This window comes from Alexandromys fortis, unplaced genomic scaffold (assembly GCF_014885135.2).
Source record: "Alexandromys fortis isolate MF-2015 unplaced genomic scaffold, M_Fortis_MF-2015_v1.1 scaffold_37, whole genome shotgun sequence".
In the NCBI taxonomy this organism is placed as follows: domain Eukaryota; kingdom Metazoa; phylum Chordata; class Mammalia; order Rodentia; family Cricetidae; genus Alexandromys; species Alexandromys fortis.
In genome coordinates, this window is record NW_026067914.1 from 11,740,397 (window position 1) to 11,753,442 (window position 13,046).

At 36.3% G+C, this 13,046-nt stretch overlaps 1 protein-coding gene across 3 annotated transcripts in view; it reads left to right on the top strand.

Annotated features, from left to right (window-relative positions):
- The window catches only part of LOC126499761 (cadherin-10), a 107,284-nt gene that overhangs the window by 45,884 nt on the left and 48,354 nt on the right, over window positions 1–13,046 (top strand). For all 3 annotated transcript variants that reach the window (XM_050139100.1, XM_050139098.1, XM_050139099.1), the window contains exon 2: window positions 12,472–12,766. In XM_050139100.1, the coding sequence (XP_049995057.1) occupies window positions 12,472–12,766 (295 nt within the window). The remainder of the gene's footprint in view (window positions 1–12,471; window positions 12,767–13,046) is intronic.

Here is a 13,046-nt window from a genome sequence, read left to right on the forward strand (position 1 = left end):
CCAGATTAGCCTCATACTCATAATCGTCCTGCCATCCACCTCTATGCTAGAAGAGAACAAGATATTCTTAATGCAAAAATTATAGTTTTAACATAATAACTCTTCATGGTTTCCACCCTGCAATTTTTATAATTTCATTTAACTCAAAATCTTCATGCTTTTTAAAATAAATATTGTAAAATGCATCCAATTTTTCATCTTCTTAAAGATGCAATTGCAGAATTAGACTTTATGTCCATTGATGTCTATTAATAAATGTGTGCCGTGTACTATAAGTAGTAGGAGTGGAAAAGAATGCAAATGCTATAGTTAGACACAAAGTAAACACGTTTCTCTAGAAAAGTATTGCAAAAGTAGTCTTTCAGAATAATTAAAGTTTTTAAAATTACATGTGTGAAGCCCTAAAGTTTATGCAGTTACATGTAATGCATAGATAATTTTAGGTATATATGCATACACATTAAAAAGCATAGTCTGAATACAGAGAGAAAATATGGAACAACTATACATGGAGATTGAAAAGTTGGCTTATTTTACTAATAAGACCTACATGGTCTTATTACCTGGAGTTACAAGTGAGGATAAATCAAGGAAAGCAGTCAGAGATAAGTGCCCGACGATGAAATTATAAATGTCACTTAGAGGATCAAGCAACCAACCACCTTTTCTGAACCAATTCCCGAGTCTTTTCTTTGTGGAAAAACACAGAAAATTGATGAAAAAATAATTTTTAATTAAATACTTAAGACTGTATCTTAGGGACTCTTTGTACACCCTCATACTGTACTTTACACCATTTTTATGCACATACTACATGTGTGTTCGCTGTTTCAAGGATAGCATTGATATTCTTTCTTTCAGTTTCTTTTCGGGTCTCATAACAAACGCAAAAACAAAGACTGTATTCGTCTAAACACCGTGCTTTTTTCCTCTCCTTTGTGATAGCCAGGGAGATAGCAGGCTCTAGCTTGGTCCCTGGGGTGTCAGGTTATATGCTTGATGTCCAATGGCTACCATGGGAAAAGTGTCTCTGTAAACTGTAGAAAACAAAGAGCTTCTAATAAAAATTCTGTAACATCACTCGTCAAAAACTTTAGAGCCTCAAGGCACTTTACTCTCTTTAATTTAATATAAAGAAATACAATTTAAAATTTTACATAAACTCTATGAATGAATGTCATGATCCTAGCTAGCTCCTTTAGTATCCTTTCGTGTTTTCGCTCACCTCAGTTCTAGTCCTTGTGTAGCTATGAGTACAAGAAAGCAAAGAAATTAAACAGTCAGGTAGGGGTGGTGCACACACGCCTTTAATCCCAGCATTTGGGAAGCAGAGGCAGGCAGATATCTGTGAGTTCAAGGCTAGTCTGGTCTACAGAGCAAGTTCCAGGACAGCTAAAACTGTAACTCAGAGAAACCCTGTCTTGGAAAAAACAATTAATTAATTAATTAATTATATAAAGTGATATCTTTGTTATAATCCAGTATCAGTATTAGACTCCTCAAGGTGGAGGAAAGAATATTCTGTCTAGTACCTTTAAAACTATCTTCAGTAAAATCGAGTCTGGTATTTATCTTTAGTTCTTGTAGTTGCTGTTTTTGTTCATCGGTCTGTGGATTTTTAGAGGAGGAAAAGGTCTACTTGCCTTACACTTTCTGGTGACAGCCCCATCACTGAGGGAAGTCAGGGAAAGAACTCAAGCAGTGGCTTGCATCAGCAATTTGGATAAACGCTGCTTTCTGGCTCATTAAAAAGCTTGTGCTTAACGAGCTTTCCTAAACAAGGTTTGAACGTCTGTCTAAGAATGGTGCCCCCCCACAGTGCGATTCCTCTTACATTAATTAATAATTAAGACAATTTTCCATGTGTATGCGTACTGGCAGATCTGATATGGGCAACCCTACTACTGAGATTCTCCTCTTTGGTGATGTTAGTCTATGTCAAGTTGATAATTTCAACCACGATTGCTCATTTGTTTAATGTGAAAAAGAAAAAAGTCTACTTGTTTTCTGCCTCAGAGAGAAACTCCTCATGCTAAAAAAGGATTGTTTCTCCAAGAACCTTCTGATATGGGCTCTGTCTATCATTCTGCACTCCATCCACCTACTAGTTCCACACCTTATCAGCAAACTCTTAATAATTCTCCATGGTATCACACAGAGACCTCACATCTCCCGTGTCTTCTAAGGTGGATCCATAGTCATAATTGTAATGGGCTAACTTTATAGAAAATCAGATGTGACAATTTCCTAGTTACTCAATCTAGACCTAATATTGTATTTTGCTTGCTTCATTTTTTTTGGGGAGTGTTTGGTTTGGTTTGATATGGTTTGAAGAGATCTCTGGAGCATGATTTTATAACGATGATAAAACAACCCTATTTTTGGTGCTGTTCTATGGTTCCCCACACCCTCCAAGCACTGATCTATAAATACTCTGTTGCCTAACTCCTAAATCCTTTGTACTCATCTCTGCTCACGAAACCAAGGATTTTTCAGAAATGTACTTATCAAGCTAAATAAAATACATATGGTACATTTAAAAATCATTATAGTTCCTTCATGATCTTTTTATTGCTCTTTTATCTCCTTTTTGTTTCTATTTTTGAATGGAGAATAGTTTCATTGAGGTTTATAAAGCTGACCTATGCATTCCTGTCTCATGAATATTTACACAGCATTCCCGAGAGGAACAGATACACACATTGATCATTTTGCAACTTAATTTACTAACTTTCTACATTGTAACAGGATCTTTCACCCTTTCTCCTTTTATTTCCCTAACCGAATGAAGTACTGCTTACTTATTTCGAAGCAGGTGTTTGCTGGCTTTCCCTTGCTTTCAGCTGTGTTCTGTTGCTAGATCCTCTTTATCTGTTTATTGGATGCAAATTGGCCTCTTTGATTCAGTACTTCAATTTTTATTGTTGCACTGTTTCTTTCTGGAGCAATTAGAGCATTATGCCAATGTTGGTGACACCTGTACAGGATGACATATTTGTCACATTCCTGATGGTTTAAAAATAAATATAAAGTATCTCAGTTGTTTGAAAGGAAATGGAGCATAAAATTAAGGGTGTATGTTAGAGAATCTACTCAATAGTTTCTGATGCTTTAGGTTAATGCATGCAGTCACACACACACACACACAGGGACACAAAGCGAGAGGGGGGGAGGTGAGAGACAGGCATAGAGAGAAAAATTGTTAAATTGACATAGTATTTACTATAATTTTCTTAATTCATTAATCAAAATTCTGTTACAGTTTTAAATTCTGATCTATGTCCTTCCTCAGTCTTTTAAATATTCCTTGCTACTTCAAAACTGAAACTTCGCTACTATTATAAATTGTAGTGTAAATATCTATGTTTTCCAATGGTCATATGTGACACCTATTAAAGGGTCATTCAATCCCCAAGGGGGATTCAACCCACAGATTGAACCTTTGGGTTAGAGGGTGGATATAACAACTATAAAAGGTAGATGTGGCATGGGTCCGCTGAATTGATTAGCTCACCCCAAGTACACCCTTGCCAATTGAATTAGAAACCCTAAAAACAGGGAACAAGGAGCTATTTCCTTCATTTAAGTTGTTGTCAGCGGGAGTTCTTTTTTCATGACATTTCAAAGGTCTGACTAATTTAGGGAGTTGGTATTGAAGTGAAATTTTTCTTGTGACTATCCGGCCATGTTGTTCAAAAGCCTTTGAAAACAGGAAAAAAATTGGATAGCCTTTTAGATGCAAGTGAGTACAAGAACCAAACATGACTGAAGAAAGAAAGAAAGAAAGAAAGAAAGAAAGAAAGAAAGAAAGAAAGAAAGAAAGAAAGAAAGAAAGGAAACCATTCCTAATGACATTCTGCTATACTCATAGATCAGTGCCTACCCCAGTTGTCATCAGAAAGGACACCATGAAAGCACTGGCCACAGAATCTACTAAGCACACCTCATAGGGACGTATAGAGACAGAAACAACAAAATGGACCCTATGTGGGTCTGAGCTAGGTTCTCTGAAAATGCCTTGTGGTTGTTTAGCCTGGTGCTTTTGTGGGATTCTCAACAATGGAAGCTGGGGTTGTCCGACTCTTTTACCTACTCTTAGGACATTCTTCCTATTACTAGATTGCCTTGGCCAGCCTTGATATGAGGGCTTGTGGCCAGCTATGTTGTATCTTGTTAGGCTGCCCTGGGAGGCTGGTTTTTTGTTGTTGTTGTTGTTTGTTTGTTTGTTTGTTTGTTTTGTTGTTGTTTTTGTTTTGATTTTTTTTTAAAGAGAAACCAATATTGATTGTATCTGGGAAGCTGCTGAGACGGACTAGGAGGAGTGGAGGGAGAAAAAATTCATTCTGAAAGTAATGTATGAGAGAAGAATAAAAGTTTTTTTAATCAAATTATAAACAATGTCTAATGGGTAAATTCAGTGGGAATTTAGAAAAGAAAAATCTAATAAAATATAGACAATGAAGATTGCTCATAAAGTTTCAAATGGCAGCAAATATTCCACAGAGAGTTGAACCTGGCTTAGGTTTACTACACTAATGAAATTTTACACATTGTATCCATGGAATGAGGATTTGTGAGAGACAGAATTTGAAGGTGGTGTTAATTTTATTTTAATCAATCATTGATACTATGGAATGGCTATAGTTATTTGAATTTATTAAAAGTTTTTATGTGTATTCTTTTGTTTTGTTTGTCTCTTGGAAAAAGAAGTACATGATTACTTGTAGCCAAGTGGCTTAAAACACCACAGTGGGAAAAGTACATCTCAGGAAGTTGTGTAGCCTTTCTTACCAGTTGCAGGCTCAAGGGTATGAAAAAGTCTACGCGCAGATAAAAGATACTCTCAGTTAAAAGATATAGAGTTCCACAGTGAACAGCACACACAGGTTATGAAGTTGTGTACAACAATCCTGTTCACTGATTTCTACCCAAGCACCCCGAGCTGGATTGAACTATGTTCCAAGGGATATAGCTGGCAGTGACCTATCACTGGCCCTGATAAAATGAAGGTCCTGCTCACCTGGGAAATACACAGAATGTAAAAAGTGTGTCTTTGTGGCACCTTAGACTCAAAATCCAAAAGAAAGCTAAGAAGGTCAGCGAATGTATGTCAGGCTCAGAATCCCGGGGAAGGCAATGCGTGAAACTGAGATAAATACGAAGAATGAATGGAAATCCTAGCACACTGACAATCTCTGAAATATAAAAATGTCTGCCAAAGAAAGTAGAAAACAATGAGTAAACATAGCCAAGAGAGAGGCACGGGGGACTATAATAGGAACTGCACGGTGACAGGGCTGGCGAAATCTACCTCATGCCACCCTTGCTTCAGAGGCTGGAAATGCCACCGCAGCCACAGGATTTTAATGGTCTGTGCTGGATTTTAGATTTGCTCCATTCTAATACTTCCTTGCTATTCTCTTGTGTGCCCTACCGCACCATTTGTAATCTGGTGCTACATAACTGGATTTTTAATGGTTTTATAGAGGCTTGCTGCTAATTTCTGCTCCAAGACCCAAAATCCTTTACATTTGCACTTTTTAGCAATTCTGCAAGTGTCAAGACTCTTAAGCACTTTTTCACAGAGATTAAAAAGTTGGAATAGCACAATTTCTCATGCGTTAAGTCAGTGTTCTTGCCCAAGAAAACCCTCTCCATTTTCCCAGCAGTGGAGAAAAGCAGCTAGTAGACACAAATATGCTCAAGATAACAAACCCTCACCTGCAATAAGGCCTCTGGCACAGCGATCCTTGACTTCCCAGAAAAGGAGATGACTTTGCCTCGTGGTTCTAGAGAGATAGACATAAAGGTCAGAGAGGAATGGAAGGAAGAAGGCTTGGCAGCTAGAGTAGGAAGAAGAGAAATCACACGTTCATCCGAAACCAAAATTTAGAGAGCCAAATGGAAGCAGGAGCAAAGCTACCAGTCCTCTGAGTCTGCCTCTAGTGATGTGTTTCTTCCAGCAGATGGACTACTAAAGAGTCCAGAATCACCAGCTGAAGACCAGATATTTAAAGATGTGGGCCTATGGAGGACATAAACCAGGCAAGCCACTAATCCACATCTAGAATCAAAAGACATACCTTCCTTTTCTTTGGAAGCCACCCAATCAATAGAATTTGAATATACAGTATCAATCCTGAAATGTACCTTGATTTAACTCTTTTACAATAAACATTTATTGCCTGGATTCATACATGAAAAAGGTATTTTGAAACAAGGTCTATTGCCCTTTGTATTACCTTATAAACTTTATTTCATGGGAACTTATGAGGAGTGTATGAATAGTCAGAAATAGTCTACATTTCAAAGTATCAAGCATTCTTTAATGTTTGGGAATTTTCTTTAGCCTATTAACTCTTTGACGTAAACAGGTACAGTATTAGATTTTAATTAAGCTTATCCAAGTTTAAAAGTTAGGGAGTTGGGAGATGACTTTTAATGTGCAGTACAGAAGCAGTTGTCCTGTTTTCATTAGTTGTCATGCATCTTGCCATGTCCTTTATCTACTAGAGAATTTACAAGGAACACAGCAGGTTGTGAATTTTTAATAGGCTTTCCTCAAGGAAAGGAAAGGTCAGTATTAACATAAAATTCTTCTTAAAGATTTGTGGCCAAATGTTTCACACCGGAAAGCAGGTGTTACTGCAGAGTTAAAGCCACAATAATCTATTTTCTTTTCCTTCCTTCCTTTTTTTCATCCTCTCTCTCTCTTTCTTTCTTCTCTTTGTATTTAAAGAAAATTTTATGACTCACATAATAAAATAGCAAAATACAACCCATACGAAATATTTTTTTCTTTGAAGGTTGATGCTATGAGCTTTTGAGCATATGATTAATCTACTCCATCTCTTTTCACCATAAATACCTGACTTGATTCAATTAAATTAAATAAGTGTAAAAACTGATGCCTAATACTAAAAAAAAGCATTAAGTAAGCAGTAATTCTAAAGGACTAAACCTGTGTACAATCTCAGTAAAGAAGCTGATTTGTGAAATAGTGTGTATCTTATCTTGTATCATGTGTAAGATTAAGAGAAAGAAACAATACCAGGAAGAATGAGGAGAAGTTATTCACAGAAAGTAAAGTAAACCAATAAAGAAAGCTTCTTATTGCTGCCCTCTAGACTCAGTACAACTGGTGTAGCTATAAACTACATCATACATAACACATACATAACATATCTGTCCATCACACAGGTCTCACAGAAGCCTGACCCTCTCTACAAGTACATCACAGATGGAGGGTGAACTCTAGGGTCTCACCTTTTACTGGACAAGTAACTGCAGCTAGTGACGATGCAGTGATGAGGAATTCCGCACCCACTACTGAGTCTACTGAGCTCCATAGAATATCCCCAAACCTACACTCAAACTGATAGTCCTGGAAAAAAAAACTGTCAGTCATAAATCAAAATGAGTAGACTTGAAAATGAGACAGGCAGGTTTTTGGTAAAGAGGGTGGGACCAATGTAAGGATGGTTGGGGAGTGAGAGCGGTAGGTATGCATTATGTCATGTAAAATTGCTCCACGACAAATTATAGTTGATATAAAAAAAAAACTCTGTCAAAGGAAACAAATAATAAAACTGTTATGAAAACTAATAATAAAGAGACTTGAACAAAAAAGACTTGATAAGAGCAAATTGAAGAATTATGTTGTTTCTTTCTTTCTGAATCTAATAAAAACATTGCCACCAATATAACAATTAGAAAAGACCTTGTAACCCATTAGTTTTATGTATGAAATAGATTAATTACCCACATCTCAGGAGATATAAAAGTTTATCACAGTCAAAATGTTGGTTACATTTCTTGTCTCTCTAATTCATGTATTTTGAATACTGTTTTATTACAGTATTTAGTACAGTAGGATTAAGGCCCTAATCACTCCCACCGTTATCTTTTATTCCAGTGTAATAGTCAGTTGTGTTGAATCCTTCCTCACTGTAAGAAAAGACAGAGCTTTAAAAAACACTGTTTCATCACTAATGTTAAACCTAATGGTTGTAGCAACACTTATTCTGTCTGTAGCTTCTTAACAAGTAAAGTCCTGCATTTGCAGCTGCCACTTGTTTCTCTTAATTATATTCCTGTTGAATAAAGTAGACATTTTTTTCATTCTCAGATTCATAAAACCACAGTCTGACTTCCAGACCTTTTCCTTCACCTTTGCTGCTACCTTGTTCAATTTTCTAATCCAACAGAAACTCCCACAGCATGTGGTCCATGTACAAGAGCTGATTTTCACTTTCTGTAGCCTAAGTGAAGGGCAAAAAGAAAAACAACACATTCAACTGTGGTTTTTAGTCTAAAGTCTGCTTCAAATGACTGAAATCCTACTGTATAAATGTACACATATATAATCTGGGAAGATTTTTCTTTTGCATTCTTAACCTGGAGTAGCGGAATGCTATGAACACTTCTTGCCTTGTATATTTCTACACGCTACATCACCGAATGTTCTGAGATACAAAATTTGTAAAAGAATTTCTTCAGTTCCCAAACCATATTCAGTTTATATCTGATAGCTTAGATAGTACAAGCTTAATAGATCCACTTTCACTCCTGCAAGCGCTGTAGAGTTTTCTCTGCATATATGGTTTGCATGTCTCCTTTGGGTCTTCCATGGAACACAGATGGAATTTTTCATTTGCTTTTAAAAGCACCTGATTTTATGGAAATTTGAAACTAAAGCTATTGGATGAATAGCTAATAGAAATGGAAACTGACTACTGTGAACCACAGTGCTGTCTGGTCAGGTGATTGATAATACCAGGAGCATTGGCTTGTTGTGTTTCTGGGACTGAGTAAGAAATCTGTAATGCTTAGAGTGACACAGGGAAGATGACCACAGTGTTGCAGTGCATGTAACTGGAGTGTTTCCGAGCAGCCGAGTACATTTTTGGATGCTAATAACCATCAATCTCTTGACTACTTAAGAGTGATTCCTGGACTACACACTCATATGCGACTTGTGAGAGTTTCGTGATTAATTACAAATACTTCCTGAGTTTACTCATATTGTTGTGTCCAAATAGCTACATACAGAGTAAAATTCTCTTTGTTCTGAAGCTTCTTTTTATCACTAAAGTACCTACATATGCACATCCATTATGTCACTAATAATGCATTATTTGCCCAAGAATAAGAAGAACAGAGTCGTATATAGAGGGGATTGCTAAAGCTAATGAGCATAAACATTTTCACAAAGAAATCTACTCTTATAAATCTATCTGGAACTAGCAGCACAATAGCATGCGTAAGTATGTTCATTCTTGCTTGGTTTGACTATTTTATGCTCATTATAACAATATATGAGCATAAAATTGGAGGTTAGATAGATGACTTAGTTGGTCATGTGGCTGCAATTCTAAGCTTGAAGACCTGAGGTTCAAATGGTAGAATGCACGGATGGCAGCTTGTAATTCTGGGATCCCCAAGACTGACCCAACTAGCAGTGTATCTGTAGCAGCCAGCTCTAGGTTTAAAAACGGAGGTAGAGATCAGTAGAGAGAGACACAGAATGTTGTCCTGTCTTCCACGCGTGCACACTTACTCCAAATATCCATAGACATAAGCACTTGCAAATCTTTAATATTCACATTCATTAAAATAAAATAAGCATACATAATTGTCATTAACAAAAAATACCTCATTGAATAATACATTTTTGTGTTAAATGGGAAATAACCAAATTAAAATTCCTAGCTTTGACTGTCTTGTGTTTTGATATAAATGACCTAAAGAGCAAATCCAATTTATTTAAATAAATGTATAATTCACATTCTATATCTGTGTAAATAACTGTTATTGCTATATTTTAATGATCCAGAATAGAGAGTGGCATGGCTCTTTTGATATATGCTGATATCTTATGTGACTATTAAAAGTCTAACATTTGTGGTTATATATTATTTCCATAAATAGTTTAAATTTTTAAGTATTGGTGCAATGTATTATGATCATATTCTCCCTAGCTGCTCACGTTAACTCCCTCCAGATTAATCCTCACTTCCCCTTAACTGTTCATAGCTTCTCAGTTAACAGTGTGGACTCACGAATGTCTTCCAACTGTATTTCAGAATATTGACTGGGTTGATTTGGGGCAGATTTTGCACAGGCAACCACAGCAGCTATGAATTCATGAGTGCAGGGTTTCTGCTATATCCAGAAGACACTGTTTTCCTCTGGTCTTTGCTAGCTAGCCATTTAAAACGTGGTCCTTCTATGTTGATACATACACCTCATCTTTGGGGAGAAGTTGAGATACAATGTCTCATCTTTGGCTCAGCCTTCATCTCTCACTTATTCTCCACAGTTTGGTGAGTTATGCTTTTCTCTGTTAACCACCTTCCACTGCTGAAAGTTTTTCAGATGAAGTCTGAGACCTGCACTAACCCATGACTAGAGAAATGTGATTTTGGAGGGCAGTTTAATACTGTGTTCATTTGGAAATTAATAGTTGTTAGTTCCGCCCTGAACCTATGAGCACCCCAACTGTGGGTTCTTCGGTACATTTTTCAAAAGGGCCATGAGTTTCCTTCTTGGGAGCAGGTCTTAAACACAATCATAAAAATGGTTGGGTAGCCTCATAGTTTATGCACTACTGCATCCAAGGGTATAATCTCACCATACTGGTCATTACTTTAGCTCTCAAGGTTCACAGCTTGCTACGATTGCTAGCTCTCCTCCTGTTCAGAAGCTTGCAAAACAAGTTCCTCAATAATGAGAGCTAGCCAGCTGGGAGGAAGCTTTCCAGTCAGTATCATCTTGATTTCTCCATGTCCTACATGTGTGTGTGTGGGGCGGGGGCAGATCTTCAGCAGTAGATCTTTCCTATCAAGTTCTGATGCAAAACAAAAAGCAACATGCTTATTGTTTCTCGCCTTGGGAGTCTTTAAGACAGTTTTGACAGAATTGAAGAGAGGTATCCATATCTATCACCAGGCTTTTAATTTGGAAAACTGGGACTTCTGAAATGGACATAATTCCCTACATAGTGTAACTTCAATTAAACACTTTTATATAAATATTCACATGTTTAAAGTTTTTTAAGAAGCAAATTTTGATGTGACTTTTAATACATTCTTAGAGTTAGATATTCTTCCCCAAGCCCTTCTCCACCTTACCCTCACATTCCTTTCCCATTATCTACTTTACCCTTCATATAAAATTCATAGGCCATTTTCTAAAGAATAAAAAAGCCATATAAGGAGAAGGATCAGTAAGTAAAAAAGTGCATTTTATTGCAATATTAACATTATAATCGTGGCATAGTCAGTACCAGTGGTTCTGTGGTACAACTAAAGGCATAGTTATAATCATAATTATTCCAAATTTCTGTCCTTTCTGTGGACAAGCTTCTTCCACAAGCTAAGAATCCAATGACAAGGAGACATGGAGTAATTTTGCCTTGGAACACAGTCACATTATCTGGAAGATGCTTAGGATACATTACTCTCCACTACTCAACAGCCTAGAATTTAATTATTAGTCTTAGAGTGACTTCCAGTTTATTCTCTCAAAGTCTGAATTTACTCATCCATGTGTCTGTAAGCCTGGCTGATTTCCTATAGGGATACCTTTGAAAAATAGAAATATAGAATTTTCTCAGTACACATAAGTTCTTGGACCCACAGCTCAGCTGCAACAATGTGTTCCCTAGGATGTTCTGTGCACAAGATCCCAAATACATCTCTTAATATGATAAAATAATTCTCAAAGTTTTGATGTGATTTTTCTATAGACACAGGAAAGTCAGTCACAATCTTCTCTTGAATTCTTTTGTCCTTTGCAGATTTTTAAGAAGATATTTTGGCAAGGTACAAAGTTAGGACCTATTTTACATTATCATTTATTTATTGTTTAATTATTGTTTAGCATATATGTATTAATATTACATAAATATCTGTTCCCTATTCTAAGATATACAAATATCTGCATGGTAATGGGCATCTTCTATATGAAACCAAACATTACATTTATTGTTACCACATTTGGAATCTGTCTCGTGTTTGCTTGAAAGAGTTAGAAATCCTAAGATGTTACTAATTACCAAGCAGAAAAAAGCAACCAATAATAAGTGGATAAGAGCTGAATTTCTGGTCAAATATGAGAGAAAAATAACCTAACATTTCCAGAAATAGTTGAAAGTACGTTGTTATACCCTCATGGCTATGTCTTTATCAGGATTTATTTGTTCAAAGAAATAGTTATATACCAAACAGGAAAAGAGAACTTAATTTAATGTGGGAAATTATTTTCTGTTTAGAATAAAGAATCACAATGCTACATGAAAAACTCTTGGCGGTGTTTGAGTGTGATAGAACTGATAGTTACTCAATTCTGATTTATAGTATTGAGATTACTGACCCCATTATGTGTGATGGGATTTGAAGGGCCACCTTTGAATTCTTTCACCCATTCCTTAGACATCATCACAGATATGCTCATTTTTATTTCCTCTAGCTTCATTCAGACCAAGATAAAGGAGATGGATCGCTCAAATATATTTTATCTGGAGACGGAGCTGGTACTCTTTTTATTATTGATGAAAAAACAGGTGATATTCATGCCACAAGACGAATTGATAGGGAGGAAAAGGCCTTTTATACTCTACGTGCTCAAGCTATTAACAGAAGAACTCTGAGGCCAGTAGAACCAGAGTCTGAATTTGTGATCAAAATCCACGATATCAATGACAATGAGCCAACATTCCCAGAGGAAATTTATACTGCTAGTGTTCCTGAAATGTCCGTCGTAGGTAAGTGCAGTTACAGTTTTTAAGATGGTATAAAAAGTATGAAAGCAATTGCAAAAAAATCTTGTGATATTGTCTTCAATTAGCTTACATCACCATTTTTATTCCCTAGTCAAAACACATATATTTTTGAATACAGAAGCAATGAGACAGAAAAAGTTTATTAATGCATTTTAAATGTCTTGTGAATTTGCAAATCTGCACAGCACACTTAGGTAGACCTCAAAAATGAAGAATATGCCAGTACATTCCAGTAGAGAAAATTAAGATGGCACTTGTCATA